The following is a 22,439-nucleotide window of genomic DNA, read 5'->3' on the forward strand; positions in this document are numbered from 1 at the left end:
ACAAAAGATTATGTTGCCGAAGCGACCAAAGCACACATTTTCCGTGGTTTTATTTAGGAAGTGCTAGGAGCATTGGAGGCTAGCTCCGACAATACCTCCAGCGGGTTTTATTTTTCCAGACTCCCCAATCTGCCAAAAATTGTCACTAACAAATAATTAAAGATCAGTAGTCAATTCAGACAGTGCATGATGTTGCAGAAGCGTTCCAATGGAAATGTTTCACAATGCGCAGAAAAACTGTCAATCAATTTGATCATTGCTATGGTGCGGTAACGAAAAAGCTAAGACCATACAATGATACCTCCTTTATGATGGGCTCAACTCTAAAAGTTACGATTAAAGCAAAGAACCCGCGAATAGCACAACCGGATGTAAAACTCCTAAGGGTTCATTGCAAAAAATATTACATACAAAGGAAGCAATGAATAGATTCGAACTGCATGCATCCGCATTCACATTGAATCAATAATAAATGAACCCCATGAATCAATAAATAAATCTGACCACATCACAGCTCCTGCCATTTCCACAATAACTTTTTTTTTCAGCGTCAACGTCACATCACTGCCTTTAAAGGGACACTAAAGCGAAACAATAAATCAGTTTAGACTAATGAAGCATTGCTTGAGAACCCTGCAGGCAGTCATTTCAAAAAAATAGTTTCATTATTAGATGAGAAAATGAAGGTCTAAGTTTCGGTATTTGAATTTCGCGCCGAAACCCCGGCGCCAGTACGTCAGCGTGACGTCAGGGATTCCAAAGTATGTTTTTGCATTTGGGCCGCGTTGGCCGAGTAAAGGTTCCCGAAACTTGCCATGTTTAATATTTGGTTCCTTTAGAACACATTGTAGTCAATCTGTAGCGCTATATATAATTAGTAGGCCCTAGAAGATGGCATCAAAATCCATGAAGTCACAGCCCCCAGGTGCGGGAACTTCAGTAGGCGTCGCCACCCATATTTCGTTCTTGCGCTTTTTCTGGCTTACCAAATGTCTTTATCGTTGTAAGAGTGGTGTTTTTGGTGTTGTAGAGCGGTAGTTTACTGATGCAGAAGAAATCATTTTTCACTTTAGTGTCCCTTTAAGGGATCAAACCGCCCCAGGCACATTCGAAAACGCTCTGAAGGCCTGTGGGTACACGTATTAGGCATGTCAGTGCTCGTACTTTGACAGGAGATACCGGGTGCACGCGTGTATAATTAAGAGATACATACTGTATCCCGTGGCAATAGCCCCTTCCCACGCTTGTTATGCTTCACTACAGTACTTTTGCGTATGCTTCATGAAGTAACACTTCTGTACAGAGGCGAAGCTGACTCTCAAAAACCGGCCTTATGCAATGCACCATGCTTTCCAAGCTTCTAAGCCAATCACAAGGACCACAAAGGCGGAGTCGGTGGCATTGCTGACAGCAGAGAATCCTTTCAATGGAAAACACAGAACCCAATGGCAAGAAGCTTAATATCGAACATCGAAGCCGCTAGGTCTGGCGTTGCTACGGGTGCCAGCGGATCTGCGTGCGAGAGCGCCGGCTCGAGGTGGCGAGGTAATCAAAACGGCAGCGGTGGGGGCTTTGAATAATGCCCTTTCAGACCTGCGGTCACGGCAAAAAGCACCAGAAAATCGGACGGCAAAGGGATCTTGCGTCCGACATTAGACGTTCTGATACATTGACTCTATGGGGTGTGTGGTGTTGCCGCGAAGCTGCGCAAATTATCAGGCATCTGGAAAGTCGGTCGTTGACTGTGCACTGGCAATTCCTCCAGCCGACAATAGGGCATCAAAGACGATTCATTAGGATTCCTGTCTGTTACTCGAGCCAACATTACCGAGACTTTCGACCCTTTCAATAAAATTACAGGTAATTTTCCCTGATAGAGGCACAAATTCCATGAGTTTTCCCTGGGTTTTTCCAGACTACTCAAAATCCCTGAGAATTCCCGGTTGGTAGAGACCCTGCAATACACTGTGTTGCAATACTGATTCAATGTTAAATGCATTACCATCGACAGTCATCACGAGAAGGATTCTGCTGAATATTTTTGGTACTGTGAAAGGGTAATATATTAACAAAGCTCAAATCATTTTAATTTTTCAACATGAAACCTGGGAATAGTGTTAAACCAAGAGCTAGCTACTTGGCACATAGCTGATGCCAGAAGGGCATCTATATGATGTCTATAAGAATATACTTGAAGCACAACGAATCACAGGGTACACTTTACGCTTTTACCGTATTTTATAACAAGGTGTGTATGCCTTTTTCAAAGAAGATCTGGCAGGATATGTCTTAGTTAGCAAACTTAGGCACTAAAACAGAGAACTTCAGATGGTTGGATAGCTATTGTCTGAACAGGGCAATATTTCTGCATGAACGTGCATAAATCATTGTTTCAGCAAAAGGTTGTGTGGTTTAATCAGAACAGAGCTGCTTACAGCTAAGTACATAAGCTAGCAATGTGTTGCACTCGTCAAGATTGGTAGAAAGATTGGTCGTCAAGATTGGTACATGAAAACTATGGGAGGCTGGAACTCGGAAGTAAATGCGCTGAAGCCGTTCTACCCACGGACAGCAATGACTTAACGGTTCTCCTGCATAGCATATTTTGCAGCAATTAACGAAAGCCATGTCTGGCAGCAAAGGTCCAGTTTCATCTCGCTCTAGACCATGGCAAGCCGAGATGCCTATAGCTGCACATGGTTCACACTGAAGATAGCTATACAAAGATTCCTGGAAACGGCTTTAAGGGGGGAGGAGGGGATCAGAATTAACTTTTTTGTTTCTTGACAGAAAGGGCTGAAATTTGGCACACACACTGCACATTGCAATAAAGAGACAATTCTAAAATTTCATTAGGATATCTTAATTAGTTTTTGTTTTATAAGAATTTATAAGTTCCTTGCTTGTGGAAAGCCTGGCACAGTAACGAAACATGATAGGGAGCTGGAAATACTTTGCATGTTTGCCCAGATGTCTAATCTACATCAAGACAGTGTTCGATTTTTTTTTTAGTGCGCTAATAATTTTTTGCTCAACATGCACATGACTGTGCTTCACTGCATGGAGCCATGTAGTAATTGTGAAATAATTAAATAATGGAAAGATAAAGAAACATTTCAAGACTGTCTTTAAGTACAGCACAGCTTGTGGATCACAGCAAAACAAACTGGACCAAAATCAGTCAAGCCATTGTTGTGCTACGCTTTCCACGAGCGAGGTGACTGACAAAAAAAAATGCAACTGAGAAAACTGGCTGCAAAGTTTGCAAAGTTTTAAAAGCACTAGCAAATTTATTAAAAAGCACCAGGGCTGTAATATTTTGAATCATTGCTGTCAGGCATCTTCTTACACCTTTGCCTCTTTATTTGGTGGGCTTTGGATGCCTTCTTCAGGCGTTCTTTATCCTTTTCTTGCGCCGTTTGGAGTAGTGCATGACCACCATTTTCACTGCCAGGCCGAGCCTGGTATCGCAGTGTACACCCACAAAACGCTGTTGGCATCTTGGGCACAGAGCTTTAGCGATGAAAGAGTTCATCGCGGTAACAGGCATAATAATGAACTCGCAGTCACAAGGGGCCTAAATTTGTTCTTGGCATTGCTGCTTCCGCTCAGTCGCTGACACTGCGCGAAGGGAGTCGCGAACGCTGCATGCCTGCGCTTCTGCAGTCACCGCTGACACAAAACGCGGCTCGAGGTGCGTCTGAGTCGTGCGACGATTCCTCTGGTGAGCCTTGAGTCACCACACAGTATGTAGCTCGTCGACGGTTGGGGCTCACTCGCAGGCTGCGTGTCCCTGTCGCACGATGCATCGGAAACGCACACCGTCTCTGCCGGCGATGGAGACCTTCGACCCGCGTCGCCTCCAACAACGCGATCTCGGTTGCTGACTCGCGCGGCCGCGGCCGTACGCACAGGTGCGAGAGCCTCCATTTGCACGTCTTCCGGTGGCTTAGTTATCAGTATCGATGTCACAGGGCGATTGTCGGCTTCGCTGCTGGAATAGCACGGTGCAAGATAACGCGGCACGTTATCCGCGTGTTCAGTCGGGTTCTCCGCTTCTCCCGCTGGCCACCGTCTTTTTCTTGCCGTAGGAGGCTTGCGCTTCCGTTTTCCGAAGGCATGGTTCATTTAAAAGTTCTTTTCGAACGAGCGACGATCCATCACTGACCTGGGAGCTTTCATAAATCCGAATTCTGCGAGTGTCAAGCGAAGAACGACGCCGGCGTGGTTTTCAAAGCAGACAACTGCCGTCCGCTGTGGTTGCCAGCTTGCCCGCTGCTGCAGCAGCAACCAATGGCGAGACGCCTTTTAGTACGGCAACCAATCGGAGGCCCGCTTTCATCGCAGGGCCCGTGTGACCGCCTTTAGCAGACCCGTGCTTCTTTTGTTTGTGCGTTTGTTACAAGATGGCGACGACCGAAGAATTCAGAAACGGAATGGCGAAACTATAGTGCCTAGAATATACTGGCTAGTGTGCCGTGCACCCGCTCTTTACAATGGAGGAGCGTGGCGCCGCCTGCAATGAATGCCCACGGTGGCCGACAGAGGTCGCTGCCACACGGGTGGGTGCAGACTGCGCGTGTCGTCTGCTTCGCATATCAGTTTCGCAGCTCTTGCGTCGGTTTCTATGTTGGCGTTTTCAGTGTTATTACAGCGTTGCGTGTTTGTTCTTGGTGTTGTCAAAGAGTGAGTGCGTCGTTGCTGTGTTCGTGTGCCTGTCATTACGAGAACTATGCGGCGGCGATGAAAAAATGCCGAAAAGACAGTGCAAGGAGAGGAGCTGCTTTGTGCCGTTGTGTCGAAGCGGTTACCGCTCGAATAAATGGCGTGTATCCTTGTTCACTCCACCACTGATACGAAGCGGCAGCAGAATGGGCAAGAATGATCAGGAGAGTGGACAGAAGGCCGGCACTAACTGCTGTGGTTTGTAAAAAAACATTTCGAAAACAGCTTAGTCGAGCGCGCGTTCTCTATCACCGTGAACGGCGTTGTCCACGAGATTCCCCGCGATAAACCACGCCTGAAACCCTACGCTATACCCACGATGTTTCCTGAGTATCCTAAGCATGCACCTTACTTTTCGTGAGTACCAGGGGGGGAAAAAACAAGAAAAAAGGAGCAGTAGTGCTTTGATCTACTATACTGTTATGTTGCAAGAAAGATCACTGCCCAAAATTCTTGACCACAGTGTGCAGGCTTCCTTTGCGTAAGTAAAGCTGAAGCTAGTGCCGACGCTGCTTCGCTATTGCACTACGCATTTTGACAATGGAGGCCTTGTCTATCTTTGGCAGACCTTTTCAGCCGCTGTGAAGGCCGTGGAAGATGCTTTTACTGTGTTCTTTAGCAAAAACAAGTTACATGTAGCGAGTCTAGCTGATTTTTCAGGTCAGCTGCAGACACTGCCATGGCCTTTCCCCAACTAGGGTGCCCAGAGCATGAAAAACCAGCTTTGACAAGAAGTTCTACGTTTTCTTGAGGTTTCGGTTTTTTTGTAAAAGGCATCAACAAAGAGAGGGAAGCGCAAAGGCAACGGCAGAAGCTCTTTAAACTGCGTCACTGCCACTAGATCTATCTTCTTCAGGTATGTGTGCATTATCTCATCTAGGGCTGTCTTATATGCCCGCGTTTGACGGTTGTTACGCGAGAATAAAATATTTGTTACGCTTAAATGAAAGATCTGTTTCCCATTTTCGTTCACTTATATCAGACATAAAAAGAAATCTGCACGTGTTTACCAGGTATTAAAAAATGTATAGTACACAGAACACCGCATGCAGTCCATTTTACAGGCAAATTTTTTTACTTATTATCCTATCCTTGTGGCCCAATGGGCATTATGAGGAGATGGGTACATGGTTTACAAACAATAAAAAACATTCAAACCTATGAGGACAACAATACGATAATAGGCAGAAATAGCAGCAAATAAAAAGAGAGGACAGCGAAATTCAAGTCATTTCAATGGATGATCGGTTACAGCGGTTTTCAATGGTTATGCATTAATATAACATCAATAGAACAGTAATGTAACCTTAGAATTCCTTTACTTTATTAGAATGAAAAATGTAACCTAAAACTTACCCTTAAAAAAATTACGCTGCCATCATGGCTAGAATAAAAAACAAGTATCCTTATCTGCCGCCGAAGAGACACGTACGAAGGCGAACGCCTTGTAAAGCCTACTGTAATTCACCTTAATGCACCCTAATCCTCCTTCATCCACCTTAATCCTCCTTAATTAGTACACCTTAATCCCCTTAATCCAATCACTATAATCAATAATTAAATTTGCTAATCATTTAGCATCTCTTATACACGGCTGGACATGCTTTGGTTCGTTTCTGAACTTCCTTGGATCGTGTGATGTGTTCTGTACCTCGCAAAACGGCCTTGGAACATGGAGATCTAAGGCATTTGCCTTAAAAATTACGTTTTCTCTTCGCCAGCATAGAAACACATCAGGTTCCCCGCTCGAAGCCGAGCTGAGACAGCACACGCTTTTCACACAAGCGACAAGCGCTAGAGAAGCCTGTTGTTCTCAAAACAAACCACGATTTATAAATCAGCTGCCCACATTTGAACTGTGCTGCTGCTACAGCTTAATAAAAACAAAAAGCGCAACAGCCCGCTTGCCGATGCGGTGGAAACACGGCGGCCTACGAAGGCCGGATGGTGCCGCGGCACCCACCTGAACTGCAGCGCTCCTAGCGGCAGCCGCCGGCATTCATTGCATCCGGTGCCACCCGGGAGGCCGCGGACGGCACACTAGCCAGTATATTCTAGGCACTATAGCGAAACTTCGAGCGTTCGAACGATACCAAGATGGCGGCGTTCGGTGGCGGGAAAGACGAGTTAGGGCTCCACGAACTGCGGTGATTTTACGCGATTTAAAGCTGTTTTCTCGCCCTACGCACTGATAAATTAATTTTTTTCGGCCACTTTTAGTGCGTTTTCAGTCAAACCATATTGATACAATGTAGATTAGGCATTGCAGATACCGAAACGCGTCGTTGCCAAAAATCGATCTTTTTTGCGATTTTCGCGATCTGATCCCCGCGTCCCCCCTTAATTTTACCTAGAGAAAGGATATTTACAGCACATGCAGCTTTTATTGAGACTTCCGTGGGATAAACTCAAGTACCTAGCCTCCAGGTTATGTTCCTCGTATCTAAAATAGGTTGCGGTGCAAGATAGCTCTTGCAAATGCACCATGCAAATGCCATACATTACAATAAGCCACCGTAACCACACCAAGTTATAGCAGATGAATCTCACATGCTTGCCGCAAAGGTTGTTTGCAGCGCTGCAGTGACGGGAATGGCCTGCTACCCATAGGTGAGGAGTTACAAAACAGAAAAGGTATCTATAAATGTTGGTCCAATCTACAATGTCTCAACTGCCTGACCAGAGCAAGTTTCCTGTTGCCAATCACTGCCAATATCTCCACTTCTGCCAAATGCATTGAAATACTTTCTGTAAAAAGTATTTCTGATGTGTGTTTTAACATCAAATGCATTTTTCGACCTCTATAAAAAGTGGTTCAGGACCTCTTTAAAGGGTTAATGAGTTTCTAGTGCCAGGAGCACAAATAAAACTGGCATTGCTGTATATTAAAATAGAGACTTGCAAAAAGATTTAACGTTGCATAATGTACAATACCCTCACAAAAAATTTGCTTGATTTGCTTGTTATAAAAAGCCATGTCCCTCTTAAGTGAAATACAATAATGCTATCATTTTATAGCTGCACTAATCTTAGAAAATCAGTTTTCAGAATACTCTAACAAAATCAGAAAACAAACTGTTCACTTTCACAATTGTCAGAGAAAGCCATCATTTTATTTGAAACGATGCCTCGACCCACAAAAAACGTAGAATTAACTCTCATTTGAGCTTCAGCATATGTTATGGCTACTTGTTGAAGACAGTGAAAAGGGCACCATATTATGGTTCACTCACCTGAAATTTACCGGCATCAAGAGTGGCACTCATAACAACAATCTTGAGGTCTGGACGCTGGGTGACGACCTGCTTTAGTACCCCCATGAGGATGTCTGTAGCCAAAGTACGTTCGTGGGCTTCATCCAAGAGCACAACACCATAGGCTTCAAGCAGTGGGTCACTCATGGCTTCTCTTAGCAGCATACCATCGGTCATGTACTTCAGCAATGTCTTTGGAGAAGAGCAGTCCTCAAAACGAATGCTATAACCAACTTCCTGGCCAATAGCCACATCCATTTCTTCTGCCACTCGTGCAGCAACACTCATAGCTGCTACCCTCCGTGGCTGTGTACATGCTACACCACGGCGACCTCCCTTCTGGCGCAGAAGCTCCACACACCACTGTGGAATCTACAAAAAGAAAATTCATTATCCCTTATGGATCTTCATGCAAGAAACAGCTTTGAGAATGATCCTAACTCTGAACATGCTGGCTGAGCTGATGCATAACTACTTAGACATCTTGAAATTTCTACCTGCCCATTTTCCCCAAAAGAGACACCAAACCAAGCAGTCTGTTTCCTGCTGACATCACACTATAAGTTGAAAGTGCTTTTGCCATCCGGAAAAAGCTCTGCAAAAGCTGTCATGTGTAATTATCACAATTAACCATGTTCACTAACCATACACAAAAAACTAGCTGCATGCTCGATTCTGCCAGCACCCATTTTCTGCGCAAAGTAGTAGCTAAGTGCTGGAATGGTTCAAGGCGGCCCTGGGTCCCCAGATGCCCCCCTCTGGAACAGCCATTGTGTTACAGTAGGTTCAGAGAGAGTAGCAAAAATTTGATAACTCAATACTGATTGATTTTAGGGGAGTGAAAATTTGAAAATTTCGGATATAATTGAATATTGTATTTTTAGTTTTCGTATTCAATTAAAAAACTAGGCATTATTAGAATATCTAATGTTTCGGTAGAATACAAGTAAGGGAAACAAATGGAATATATTTCTGGCAGTGCGGGAGAAGACAAGGTTCTTTGAGGTTGTTTCTACCTAATCTAAGGATAAGTGCCCGATTTTTTGCTAAATTTTGTTATGGTATTGTGCTGCTGGTGAAACTTAGAGTGTCAAGTACAATCAGCCACTGGCTGCCTAAGCTTTGTGGGAAAGCCAGCCTCTCTGCTGTAAAGGGCACATTACACACAGCAAAGGCCTAATTAAAGAGCCGAAAAGGGACAAGGATGATAGCAAAAAGGCGACAGACTGCAATACTAATTATCTTTCCGGGTGTATGGGTCTAATGGGACGATTCACAACCATGATGCCCATTGACACAGCCTCACTACGCAAACATGCCAGCTTACCACCGCATGCCCATGTCACGTGCCTCAGAGTAGCATTTTGCATGCCTGTTGCAACATTTCATCGTAAAGCGATGGTCGATATGCTACCGCGCCCGAGTGGGACCCGGGACTTGTACAAACCTCGGTGGTGATTGGTGTTCAGCGATCGGCATTACTACGATGCCTGCGTGCAATGGGGTATGCTAAAAGGCACCATTCCAAATAAGTACAGATTGCATTGCACATGCTTACTTGAGGTAATACATAATCTTTTATTTTATTTTTCAAACATGCTATGGGGCACCTCTCCCTTCTTGACACCTCACTTTATATTTGCGGTTGCATTATATTCTTGCAAATGCAGTACTTGGACAACAGTGAGTCGGTAATATACTTCCCAGTGAAGGGTAACAAAAGAAGGCGCTTGTCACACAAGGTGTGCTGCGGAAGTGCTACTTGGATGTGGCGCAAAATATAGGAAACAGAAAACACACTACTGTATGACCTTGCAGTTCTTTCATAAGCAAGAGTCACAGTAAACAGAACAATACTTTTACTGCACCACTTTATTCTTACCAATGACAGCAGGATTCCAGAGTTTCAGCATACTAAGGTAACCAAACTCGCTACTAAACGCATGTGGATATCATTATTCAATATTAAAAGCAAGTATTTGTATTCAATCCATATTCAAAAATTCTGATATTCACAAACCCTTAGTTTATTTCAATGTCAGGCGATAAGTAGAATTTCTACAGTCTCCTAATTTTTCATGCAAATTGATGGGTTTCTACTCAAATTAATCACCAACTTGAGTTGCAGCCCTCCAAGACCACTAGCAGTGCAGCAAGGTTCTCAACCCCAGTATGTGCATGCAGAGCATCCGAAACGCCTGTCAGTGCAACAATTCAGCTCAATGATACGAAGTTTATGCCATAAACTACACCCTTTCATTTCAGGGATGAAATACACAAAGAATGTCTATACGAGTCAAGAAGACTATCAACATTTCATGAAGCGAGCTCACTTTCGGATGCTTTTTCAAGACTGGAGCGATATCAAGCAGTATGACAGCTGCCAGCTGTGGCAAGGAGACTAACCAGACAACCCTTTTTTGCCTAGATCAAGTTAGTTGCATGTTTATGGCACTCATTTCCATAAAGGTATTCTTGTAAATGGCCACAGCCACAGTAGCTTTTGCTTCATGGTAAAAGTTGCTCATTGGGCATACCGTGCCAGCAGAGGCTACTGGTGCGGTATGCCTGTGTGTTTTTACACACAAAGTTTTCTCTGCTTTCTGATATTCTTAAAATTGATCTTCGAAATCAGACATTGATGATAATATATGTGGTTTTACGGAGCAAAGACCAAGTATGGATAAAGAGTGCCAGAAAATTAGACATTGTGCTATACCATACCCTGCAGACCACCTCTATATATCTCAGCACTGATGATTAAGTTCTGTTTCTCTAGCTTTGTCCTGCTTGCTGCACTATACTGCTTATACAGGACAAAAAAGAGACAGACACAGAGTTCTGCAGCAAGCAGAACAATGCCATACCAACTAACCCCAGTCGAAGCTTCTCTAGCTTATGTCCTGCCCAGGTTTTAGATATCCACAACTCTCACCACACAAAAAGACAGTATAGTAAGAGCAACCCTAGAGTGTTTTAGTTAAGCATATTTACAGTACGCTCCGCTCCGAGCTGCCCCGCTAAGCCACAGCAGAGCGGCGGGCAATTTTCATGTCTTAGTTATACGTTTAGCGGAGCGGACCTTTCGTAATTGCAGCGCCCCCTGGCCAAATTTAGGGTAATGAAAGAAAATAAAAACACCTATTGATCATGAGTTACCGGTCCATTTTATCCAATGGAAAATAAAGCGCAGTCTTGGGGAACGCCACGTGATAGCCAGCGCGCTTGCTTTCTGCAGCCAATCCAATCCTTTCTGATGCAGACGTTAGCCAAAGCGCTGCGCAGCGCGCTCCGCTCAGGCAGCTTCTAAGTGGACCGTGTTCCTCGCTCCACTAGCCTGCTTACGGCTAAGCGGACGGCGCATGCGCATTCGCGCTTCTGCTCCGCTTAGCTGCTTAGCAGAGCGTAAACATGCTCAACTAAAACACTCTAATACCTCTGACCGTACAGACACATGCCATTACACTAATGAAAGTGTTACCAATACGGCACAAATGGTGTATTTTTGAATGACTGGTTGAAATGCTCAACACACTGTGGGTGCAGCAGAGTGAGCACAAATTACTAATTTTTTTTCTAGACATACCAAGTTTAGTTTAATAACACTATCTTACACAATTGACACAGCAATCACAGTTATAAAAGATTTTCAAAGAGGTGATTCTACAGAACAATTAAACTATTCTTTAAAAATAAAGCTTACCTGTGTTGTTTTGCCAGATCCCGTCTCACCAACCAATACAAGAATCTGATGGTTATTGAGGTATTCAAAGAACTTGTCCCGATACTCCCATACTGGAAGTGCTATGCGTTTGCGGAATAGCTCATAGTAACGGTTGGAGTAGGGAAGCCCAGTCAGAGCATTCAGCTGCTGCGACTGATGAAAGAAACAAAAATAAAACCATGACAAACTTCATTACAACAAATGCCCGAAATACCACAATAACAAGAGACTATAGCCTTTTCTATTTGAGATGTAGTGCTCAAAAATGCGGCGTCTATTTTGTTGTCCAAATTAGTCATAATGCTCATGTACAGTAAGCCATAGCACTTGGATAATAGCAAAATTTCTTGCGTCAAAAAGACCTTCATTAATGTTTACCAAAACTTGAATCACTAGTAAATACAGTAGAACCTCATTCATTTGTTTTGGGGAAAAAAAATGTAGAAAAAGAAAAAAAAAACTAGAAAACATACGATCCAAAGTAACAAAACAATTTGAGACTCAACTATAACTGACATCTACGTAATACGAAGCTTTATGCGGATTGCTGCGCACAGCACGAGGCACAATACGCCAACGCATGTCATGCTGGTGGGGCTTCTCCGGCCCGACACGTTTTCTTGCTTTCCTATTGTGAAGTGTCATGAAGTGTGTGAAGCGCCATCTAGAAAAGTCAGTATCGCAGCCGATACTAACCAGGCCGGTAGCCAACTGAAGTACAGGAGTGATGTCGCTTTGACCTGTGTTGTATTGGAGCTGGTTCTATGGTATCGGCATGCAACTTTCAAATGACAAGTTGTGCTAGCTGCAGAGGCATAGTAAGCCAGGTGGGACTTCAGCATCGATGAGAAAAACGTCCATCGTTGGAAGGGCAATGGGAGATGCTTTTGCGTGTGCCGCAACGAGGAGATGACAGCGATAAGGAAGATAAGCGCACAACTTCAGAGATGAGCTGTTCACAGAGATCGCGCCACGTTTCGACATGTGCAATGCCGCAATGTCTGTGCATGCATATGTGTGGTCTGGGCTATAGGAACGAGGCTAACTGTGGTGATGACGTAGAGCGAGCTTAGCATGTTCATATTAAATAAATGCTGTTATCATTTTGCGAACGCTGTCCTCACTTTTCTTGGTCGACCTTCATTCGAGGTACGTTTTTTAATTTTTTCTTGCTTCGGACTTTTGGGGGTTGGCTTAGAATCGGGGCTGGCCTAGATTTGAGTATGTAAGTCAAACTGCCGAAATTGTAACGAAACATGTTATGCGAAATTACTGCCCATTGCACCAGCAACTGTTTCCTCAGCCACTGCATATTTATATAAAAAATGCTTTTGATGCCTTGTTTGCCTTCTCCCATCTAAAAACTCTCTTTTCTGTTCAGCCGTGGCCAGCCCTTGCACTGTGTGCCTATCATTACCGTATTTACTCGATTCTAATGCGCACCTGTTTCTCGTGACATAAAAAAGAAGAGGGATTGTAATGCGCACCCGTTTGCCGTGACCTAAAAAAAAGAACACAGCGCGGTGCGCCTAGATGCGTAGACTCTTGTCTCTGTCGCAGATCGCTTTCAAGATAGGGACTGCGCGCGGTCGCGCCGTACGTAGCAGCCGCCGGTGTAGAACACTCTCCTGTTTACGCCAGTCCCGCACGCAAGTTTCGGAAACTCCAAACGCCCGTGATGCGACGCAATTTCCATCCGTATTCGCACACATGATCGCCTTCCTTTTAATTGTGGCATCGTGATGAACTCTGCATGTCTTTGCAGTCGGCCCTTCCATGCTGATGGAGCAAATGCAGAAAACGGGAAGACGGACGGTGCACTAACCTAAGCCAAAGGAAGCAGTGCCTAAGCACCCGTACTGCAGCACATGGAGAAAGCTACGGCCGCTAGACTCGAAGCGTGTACGAGGCGGCGATTCTGAAATGCCGATGGCGATATGGTAACACAGATTTAGGGTCGTACTCAATTCTAACGCGCACATAATTTTGGGACCCAATCTATCGGGGAAAAAAGTGCGCGTTAGATTCGAGGAAATACGGTATATGCTGTGCCACTCAAGGCTAGTGAACTTGCACAAGATGCATGGCACATACTGTGTGGGGGGGAAAAAAGTACATGCAGGTATGAATACTCTGCACAATGATTACTCTGAGCAGTTGGTGGCTGCACATCAACACACAACCACCACACTCCGCAGCAGCAGCGGGCACAACTGAGTGGTCGGTGTATTATAAAGAAATTGGCGGCAAAACTACCATTTCCTTCCAGGCTGGCACCCTCACAGGAATGTGTGGACTGTTAATACATTACTGTGATGCCACAACTCTCAGCTCCAAAGCCTTGTGTTACGCAAGGGACACTGCTGAAATGCAGCACAGGGCACAGATTTGGCAGATTTCAACAGATCATACCTATGTGTCACAGCTTCCATTTAGCAGCAGGTGCACCAGAGCTAAAGAATACTAACATATGGCTCCACCTTGTCCAGATTAAACCTTCAGCCTCTTGATTTCACACATGTGCAGCCAACATTGTGAAATATAATGTTTAATAAAACAGACTTGTGTAATGTTACAATATCTTCAAATGGAAACAAGAGGTATTGCTGAAGTGGCTCAATGGCAAACAATAATCTTATATTAGTAGTCCAATACCATCAGAAAAAAAGCATACATGTAAAGTTCTGCTTCTACTAGCCCTGTCAAAGAGGCCATACATGACAACGCTGCTTCAAAGCCTGTGAGATGGACTTTGAAATAAAGCGTGAACTGAGGAGCAATTCACTGTTTCAATGCTTTCCAAATTAAAATGTCATAATGATCACTAACTTTGTGTACTACTAGTTGTTTCATTGTCGAGTGCTTCCAGAAACGGCGACAACACCTACCTTCCCAAGAAAAATTTAAAAAAAAAGCACAACCAACACAGCAAAAATAGATAATCACATAAAACTTACCACTGGCACGGTCTGCAAATTATGGCAGTTGTCAATTTTCTCTTTGCTCCGATCATCTCGATCATAATCTTTGTCGAAGTCCCGATCTCTGCAAAAATGGCACGAAAAGCAAAAATAAACTTAGTCACATTGCTTCACAGGCTCATCCCAGATTTAGTGACAAGCAGCAAATATGGTTCTTAAGAAAGGGAAAATGAGACTGATCCACCCAACCATAGCACTTGCTACAAAGGAAACCCATAGGGGTTCCTTGAAAGAAAAACCTCGTGAGGCTGCGAGGTTTTTCTTTCGAGGAACTCGTTTGGGTTTCCTTCGTACCAAGGGCTACGATTGGGTGGATGTCTCATTTTCCCTTTATTAATTACTTTTCTCCACCCTGCAGGTTTCCCCTGAAATATTACAAAAAAATGGTTCTTATTTACGCAATGCTTGCACCCGACATTCCTGCCACTTTTCCTGGCTTTCATGCTTCTTCCGTGCATTTTCTAAAGCAGCAGCTGGTAAAGAGTCTACAGCTTTTAGCCGTGCTTCAAGACTTCATAACTGAGGAGCGTGTCTTTAGATGTCTGCCACTTCCAAGACAAATCTAAGGATGTGCTGTAGCTTTTTTATACACGCAGAGCCTGCCGTCCTGCAGACATATCAGAGCTGATAGTGATCAGTAAACTGTAGGGATGTGCAAATTTTCAAAATTTTCGGATAAGGAAAATTTTCTATTCGGTCTTCAAATGGAATAGTCATTATTCGTAAATATTTTTCGTATACTTTTCGAATATTTCCAAACGTCAACTGCTGCGAAATAAACGAAATCTGGGCAGAAGTATGGTTATTTTACCTCGCGGGGATAGTATAGACATAAAACATGAGAACTTGTGTAGTGGAGCAGGCTACGTCCCTTAGGTAGCCAGATTTCACAGGCTGTACAGCTAACATTCGCACTCTCTGAAGAACCCCCTGCATGCGAAGAAACTTGTTTGCTCCTAATGCTCCATTTGTGCTTTTATAGAATGATTCATAAAGTACTATGTAATGACAAAAACTTCCTAACCTTAAGAATACTGGGATGTAAACATCATTTTATATTAAGTGTGATAGTGGCTATTCATATTTCTAAAACTATTTGAAACATATTTGATATACAATTCATTTCTGGCAGTATTCGATTCGTATTCTATTCGGTCTCAAAAATCACTGCACACCCCTAGTAGACTGCAATGACCTGCTACAAATAATAATCATATTTCTGGCAGTATCTAACGTGTGGTGACAAAACGCTGCCAAGGTGCCCCAACATAATTTCACATCTATAAACTTTGTTCAGAGAACAGGGCAAAGAACTTATGGCCAGGTCAAACAAAGCTATATGGTGGCAGTTACCGATACTTGCTTAGTATAACAATGCAGATAGCTAGTTTTCTGTGGGTCTTTACACCTAAAAAAATAGATCCGCATCAGTAAGTACGACGACATACCCAAGTACCTAAGAACAGACTATACAGACTAACACTGATTTCTTATATAGACGACACACTGGTTTACGAAGAAGTGATAGCTCTGAGAGGGCACAGCATGACCAGAAAAAGACTGCCCCTCTGCCATGATAGCACAATGCATCATGGAATTGGTGGTTTATAGCAGTCAGTTCACAAAGCATAAACCAATAATGTCTGCAGCTGCTTCAACATAAACATGTCTTTCTGAGCACAGCTGAATTTCATATCATAAGCAATGGCGGTGACATGCTAACAGGTGAAAATGCAGGACGGCGTTGTGTATACATAATACCCAAAGTGACAAGGTAAAGAAGAAAAAAAAGCATCCCTTGGCAGAATATAGCCAAACTGGATTCAGCATAAACAGGTGAAGTGCACAATCATGTAATCCGCAGACTACATTAGCAAGTTAGTTTTGTATATCTAGTTAATTGTTCTCTGTGAGCAGAAAACTTATCTGGCATTGTAGGATATGCTGTACAAAAATGAAAAACTACTTTAAAAATTCAAAATTCAAACTCTGTAAGAATCAGCAAGCACATACACCAAATTTGCATGTTTCAAGATGAGAAAGTGTGCATTTGATTGACAATATGTTCTGTAGTAAAGGTACAACTTTTTTTTTTTCGTTTGTACACATGTATCTATCAGTGTTAGAGATATGCATGGGCCGCATTTCTGAGTCCAAGCACAGCTTGCTGCTTGTGTCAAAAGCCCCGCCGAGCCCGCCAGACATCAAAAAGTTGAGCCGGACCCAAACTGTCACTGTCAAGGCTTAGTTTCCGTTACCAATTTTTTTTTTCAGATTAAATGAAATTTTATTTACCACAATGAATTAAAAGCTAATTAAATATAAAAGCCTACGATACTTAAACACACACACATTATACCTTGATACACAAATATAACAGGTTGTCCAACGACCAGGGCTTCAAACAACAAGAGAACACTTTTGATTAAAGCTGCAGAGGGAAAGTATACCTTTCACTTATCCGTTGTCTGAATTGCAGTCTAATGTGCAAGCTTATCAGCTGAACATGACGAATGTAGCAGCCTGATGACCACTTTTGTACTTTATATTTTAGTCTTTACAGCAGTAGAATTGTAAGGCTGTTATAACAGCTTGTGGTTAACTGTATGGGCAAGCAATTAGGTCTGGAATAGGAGTGTGTACATGCACACAAAATTCCTGCTTGTGAACTGCTCCCATAACTGTGAATAGTTACCACCGCAACATTCCATTCAGACAGCTTGAGAATGGCTTTCCGATTACGTAAAGAACAGATAAATATGTATCCGTGTTTCAAGTGGCTGAGCAATTGCTTGCATGCTGCTTGATTCCCTGTGCAGAAAGAAAACTCAGTGCTCACACTTTATTCCACATTTGACTTCACTGCTGTGGAAAGTGAAACCGTTGGCGTAAATCAGTAGCGCTTGCACAGGGAGGACATAAGTGCTGACTTGCATGCTTATCTAAATTCAACAGTGTGATATGTTGTGCCAGCCATGGAGATAACGAATTCTGTGTTGTTGCTGCAGGCGGTGTTAGCCTGCGAGTTATTTCTGACAATCGATTGCCAGCAATGGGCTACCCATCGCTGTTAGTTGAGCTTGTTGCGCTTGCTTTGCGGAAAGGTGTGCATTTAAAACGGTCATAAACACGAGCACTCCTTGTGCAGCTGAGAAATAGTACTAAGCAAGCACCGGCCTCTCGGCAGAACGTTGCTGGAGCGACCGTTGGGGTCTAATGCCTGCTTGCTCCAGATTTAGAAGGCATTCAATGGTGGCAAACCTGTGGCACCTATCGCTGTGCAGGGCAAAAATTGCTTGCTGTAAAGGATCTATAGCGCCTCTGTTCTGGGCTCGAGTCGGGTGCTCTACATGACCTAGCGGTGGCCGACAACGCATGCTACATGGTCATTTGTGATCGCAATCTTGTGGGATCCGGACAATCGCGACCAAGCCTCTTGATCGTGATTGCAGGCTGATGTCTGCACCCCCTGGCGCAGTATTCCAAAAACGCTAAAAACAAACAGTGAACGCAGCTCAATAAAAAATCACCGCCGAAGCACTCCATACAGATGGTTAACCAGCGAAGCTGAAATATGCAGCCGCGTTGTTTATCACGGGGTTAATCCCTACGGTTCATTAAATGACAGCCTGGTAGGCTGCCAGATCCTCGGTACGCAATTGCTGCTTGCACTCAGCTGCACGAATCGACTAGCCATATACAGCTTTGCTGTAAAAACATTTAAAAACTTTTTTTATCAACAATAGTAAGCTGTACACAATTCAAATATTGTCCAAATTTAACCACATTTTGCAAATCTGAATTTGTAGCCAAGGCAGACAGCTCTGCAAGGTGCCCACGATCAGCTGAAGATAATGACTCGATCTAGATTGTTGGACCGTTTAGCAGCGACCATTGTTGATTGCAATCAGAAGTGTACGTGTGACACTGGAATTAAATATGCTATTTGAAATTAATACATATTTATGCTGAAATGTATAAAAAGCATGTATTTTGTTAAATGTGGATATGCCGTGTAATCATTGTTTCTGTGCTACCTACTATCATATCTAGTCGGGTGTCACTGTTGCCTTGTGCCTTGGTGTCATGACAATCATGTATCACCAACTGAATTCAATTTTATTGCATTACAACAGCGTAGCCTGGAATTGGAGCATGCACAGTGTTTGTCAAGCACAAAAATTCACATTTAGCCCCTAAATTTCAGGCTGAACGTCTAGTTTGCAAAATATGGTTTTTCACACCATAACATATTTTTTTTTCATGGTTTTACATAAATGTATGAATGATTGGATAGCCTTCCGACTGCTTTTCATATTGCAGCACGTGTATGTACATGCATAACACACATAGTATAACGAACTTTACTTTCCAGAGAAGTCCAATTATCAATTGTCCTCCTGCTCTGAACCCATTGTAGCAACTATGTTGAACAACATTTAAACCAAAGCCCTGAATAGGTTGTGCATTTGCAAGAAGTGCAATGAGAGATTCCATAGTGCTGAAGCGGTAAGAATTATCAGATGTTCTAGGAAGAAAGAAAAAAATGTGTGGCAATTCGCAATTTTTTCATCGAGCAATGCATAAATGCTAACATGGCGTATCTATTAATGGCCAACTTCAACAATTTTTAGACCTGTGTTCTAAAATTTGTACTGCACATTGTGCACAAGTTCATCATATGCACCAAATGTAGCATATGTGGGTTGTGCAATTTTTTTATTTAATTTAGAACACTCCTGATTGGTTTACACCACACGCATAATTTCCACTGGCCACACTTTGCTCACAGCTCATGGCATCACCAGGGGAGCAGCAGCATTGCTATGAACACTGTGTGAAGATGTCTTCAAATAAAATGGGCAGGACTGGCATTTCCATGATCTACTGTGTTCCAGTTACCTGCTAGCATAAAGGTTTTGGCAGCAACATCACCTGCAGAAAGCAATCTCTCTTTATGTGTTCTTTCACTAAGAAGAGTCATGCAGCACACAATGTATCAAATTCATTGTAGCAGAACAAGTCCTGAGATGTAATATCAATTCTGCTGTCCCCAGAGCATGCCTTCTCTAATGCTACAATTGGCATCAATGTGATACCCTCATGGCCAGTCAAGTTTCATTTTCAATGTGGTGCTTCTTATTTAAAATTCTTACTGTTATACAAATTGAACTATCTCATTTGACAGTAGGTGCATGTATGTCTAAAGTGGCCACTTCTCCAATATGATGAAAAAATCATCAGCATTGCTCTTCAAGAGTGTTACCAGGCCAGCCAAAATGTCACTAGTAACAGCATGAACATGACCTCTCCACTGGCTCAAAACCATTCTAATACTGATTAATTCACAATTCGCAGAGGAGGTAAGAACTTTCAGATGCCTCAACTTCCAAAAAGGGAATCATAAGGCATGTTGTCACAGCATGGGAACATGCTTAAATATGACAGTAGCTATGCACTTTGATTTAGAGTGGGTGAGAAGAAGCCTCAGCCTAGAGCCAACTTTACAACAAAGGAACTTTTTTTCATCAAGGCAAGAACATTGGCACAAGTTTCAGTGTCCAAACGCTAGCTCCAGACTGAGCCTTCCTTTGTTCGCTCACTGTTGAACCTCTGTCTTCTTATAAATTAGGCAAGGGCATGTGTTGTGTACAAAACAATGCGACGTGAGTAATGTGAAGAAAGAGTATGTGCGAATACTACCTCAAAATCTTTTGTAAACATGCAGTGAGAAGTTTTTTCTCCCTGAAAGAATGCACACAGACAAAACCACTTCCAGGCAATGCAAAAGCTAGTGGTCTGTTCAGTCAGGCAGCTTTAGTTCAGCCTAATCTCTGGATGAGCAGCAGAAATTAGGCACATTCCAAACGTTCCTTCAAGTAACCACCACCACCACCTTTTAAATGTCACAAGACCAGCACCAGTTAGCTCAAACAATATCAATAAAGCAGTTAGAAACACATGCAAGAGCAACTCGGGTAACTTTTATCAATCACATTAAAACTGAGATGACTGCCCAAACGTACCTACGTAAACATGATTCTTCACTCTGCAGTAACACACCCGCCAAAACAACACTACTTAATGCAGCAGTAAGCTCCTTTCTTTGCAACCTTACTTCAGCAGGAGCTGGCTTTCCATCATGACTAAACCCACACAAAAACGAGAAGTCGAAACAAACGAGGTGTCATACAAAACTTTCTTGCACTTTTTGTGCCCTACAAAGAGGGGGGAAACGAAAAAAAGAACAAGGAGAACAACATAGGGCAATTCCAGTCTTGTTTCTTTTTGTTTACCCCTATAGTAACAGAAAAGCTTGTGCAACTTTCAGCCATTCGACCATACACCACCAATCTTGTCACAGCATCACTTCCTTACGAAGTCTTTTTTTAGTGATTGTCATTTTTTAATTAGTTTTTATTAGTATTATTGTCATTGTTACACTGTACAAATTATATAGTTGCAAAGTTTACACGTTTCAATATCCCTGCTTTCATGTATGGCCCCCTTACCCTATGCTCCAACCATATCCTGTAAAGTGTGCTAAATAGATAAAAAAATCCTCCTGGGGCAATTCTTCGCAGTGTTTAAATTAATCCCACAGGATTTGCTTTTCAAAAATGCACTCTGGGGAGCTCGCACAAATTATAGAGAAATGACTTCAGCGTGCACAGCAATCAAACAGCGAGATTGCGTACTTAAGGCACTCAAGTCTGCCATCATTTGCCGTTCTTAAATCATCCCTTGGAGCCTTTTCTTTCACAATACTTTGTGAATTTGCAATGACTTGTACAATATGGTGAATGCAGAGAACATCTGTTGGTATTATGTATTACATGTAATGTTATCAGCATCAATCTTAATTCTACTGCTGTCATTGTCACATTATTCATGTGGAGGGTCTCAGTACAATCATTATGGGTTGTTCTGTGTAATATGCTGGTTGCATTATATTCCTACTGAAGCCAATAAAATGAGACTTTATCCTTTGATTGAGAGGATGCGATTAATTATACATCTAAATTAAGTGCAACAGCTTTTCTTATAATTAGCTACTTATGTTGTTAAGAGCCTCTTATTTGTCTAGAGGCCTGTTCAACCCGTGTGAACTCTACCCGATCTTTTCCAGCATTATGATACTACAAAGACAGTCATAGAGACAGCTGACCTGCTGCGCACCAAGCAACATTGAATCTGTCTGAAGCAGTATGCTATAATTCAGAAATGTTTGTTGTACAGCAGCAGCAATGCAGAGGGCAGATAACTGTGTGGTAGCATTCAACATACAAAGCTCAGTTTCCATTCTCTAGCATGACAAAAAGTACCCATGTGACAGATTACATGAGTAGCCCGAACACAAAGGACAGTGTGCAATATCAATAGGGTTAATTTAAGCATAAACAGAGCATGAACGTAGTATACATGGCATCGAGTGCGCTATTTTATCTATTAGTACTGTCAATATTTTTAGAATATTGCAGATTTGACAGGTTTTAAAAATAACCTCGCAAATTTGTGATTAACGTAGTCCACAGAACGACGCTGTGCTCTTATTCTTACAAGCCCACAACTGATGAATGATCAATTATACACCCCATACCAAAATGAGGCACAGCTGTGAACGAATGAATAAGTCGACTACCTCAATTTATTATCCGCTGTCATGCAGGCTACATCAGTATCAAAACGCCGTGAATCAGTATGCAGAAGTTTCGGTTCAGGCAACCCCAAGTGGTGGATATTATTCTAAAGCCC

General features: G+C 42.8%; 1 protein-coding gene across 3 annotated transcripts in view; it reads right to left on the reverse strand.

The window, feature by feature from the left end:
• Positions 1–22,439, reverse strand: part of Dhx15 (DEAH-box helicase 15) — a 92,915-nt gene that overhangs the window by 69,517 nt on the left and 959 nt on the right. For all 3 annotated transcript variants that reach the window (XM_055061874.2, XM_050193473.3, XM_055061875.2), the window contains exons 2-4: positions 14,661–14,748; positions 11,683–11,856; positions 7,959–8,351 (exon numbers count right to left, since the gene is read on the reverse strand). In XM_055061874.2, the coding sequence (XP_054917849.1) occupies positions 7,959–8,351; positions 11,683–11,856; positions 14,661–14,748 (655 nt within the window). The remainder of the gene's footprint in view (positions 1–7,958; positions 8,352–11,682; positions 11,857–14,660; positions 14,749–22,439) is intronic.

The sequence above is a fragment of the Dermacentor andersoni genome, chromosome 1, assembly GCF_023375885.2.
Source record: "Dermacentor andersoni chromosome 1, qqDerAnde1_hic_scaffold, whole genome shotgun sequence".
Classification (NCBI taxonomy): Eukaryota; Metazoa; Arthropoda; class Arachnida; order Ixodida; family Ixodidae; genus Dermacentor; species Dermacentor andersoni.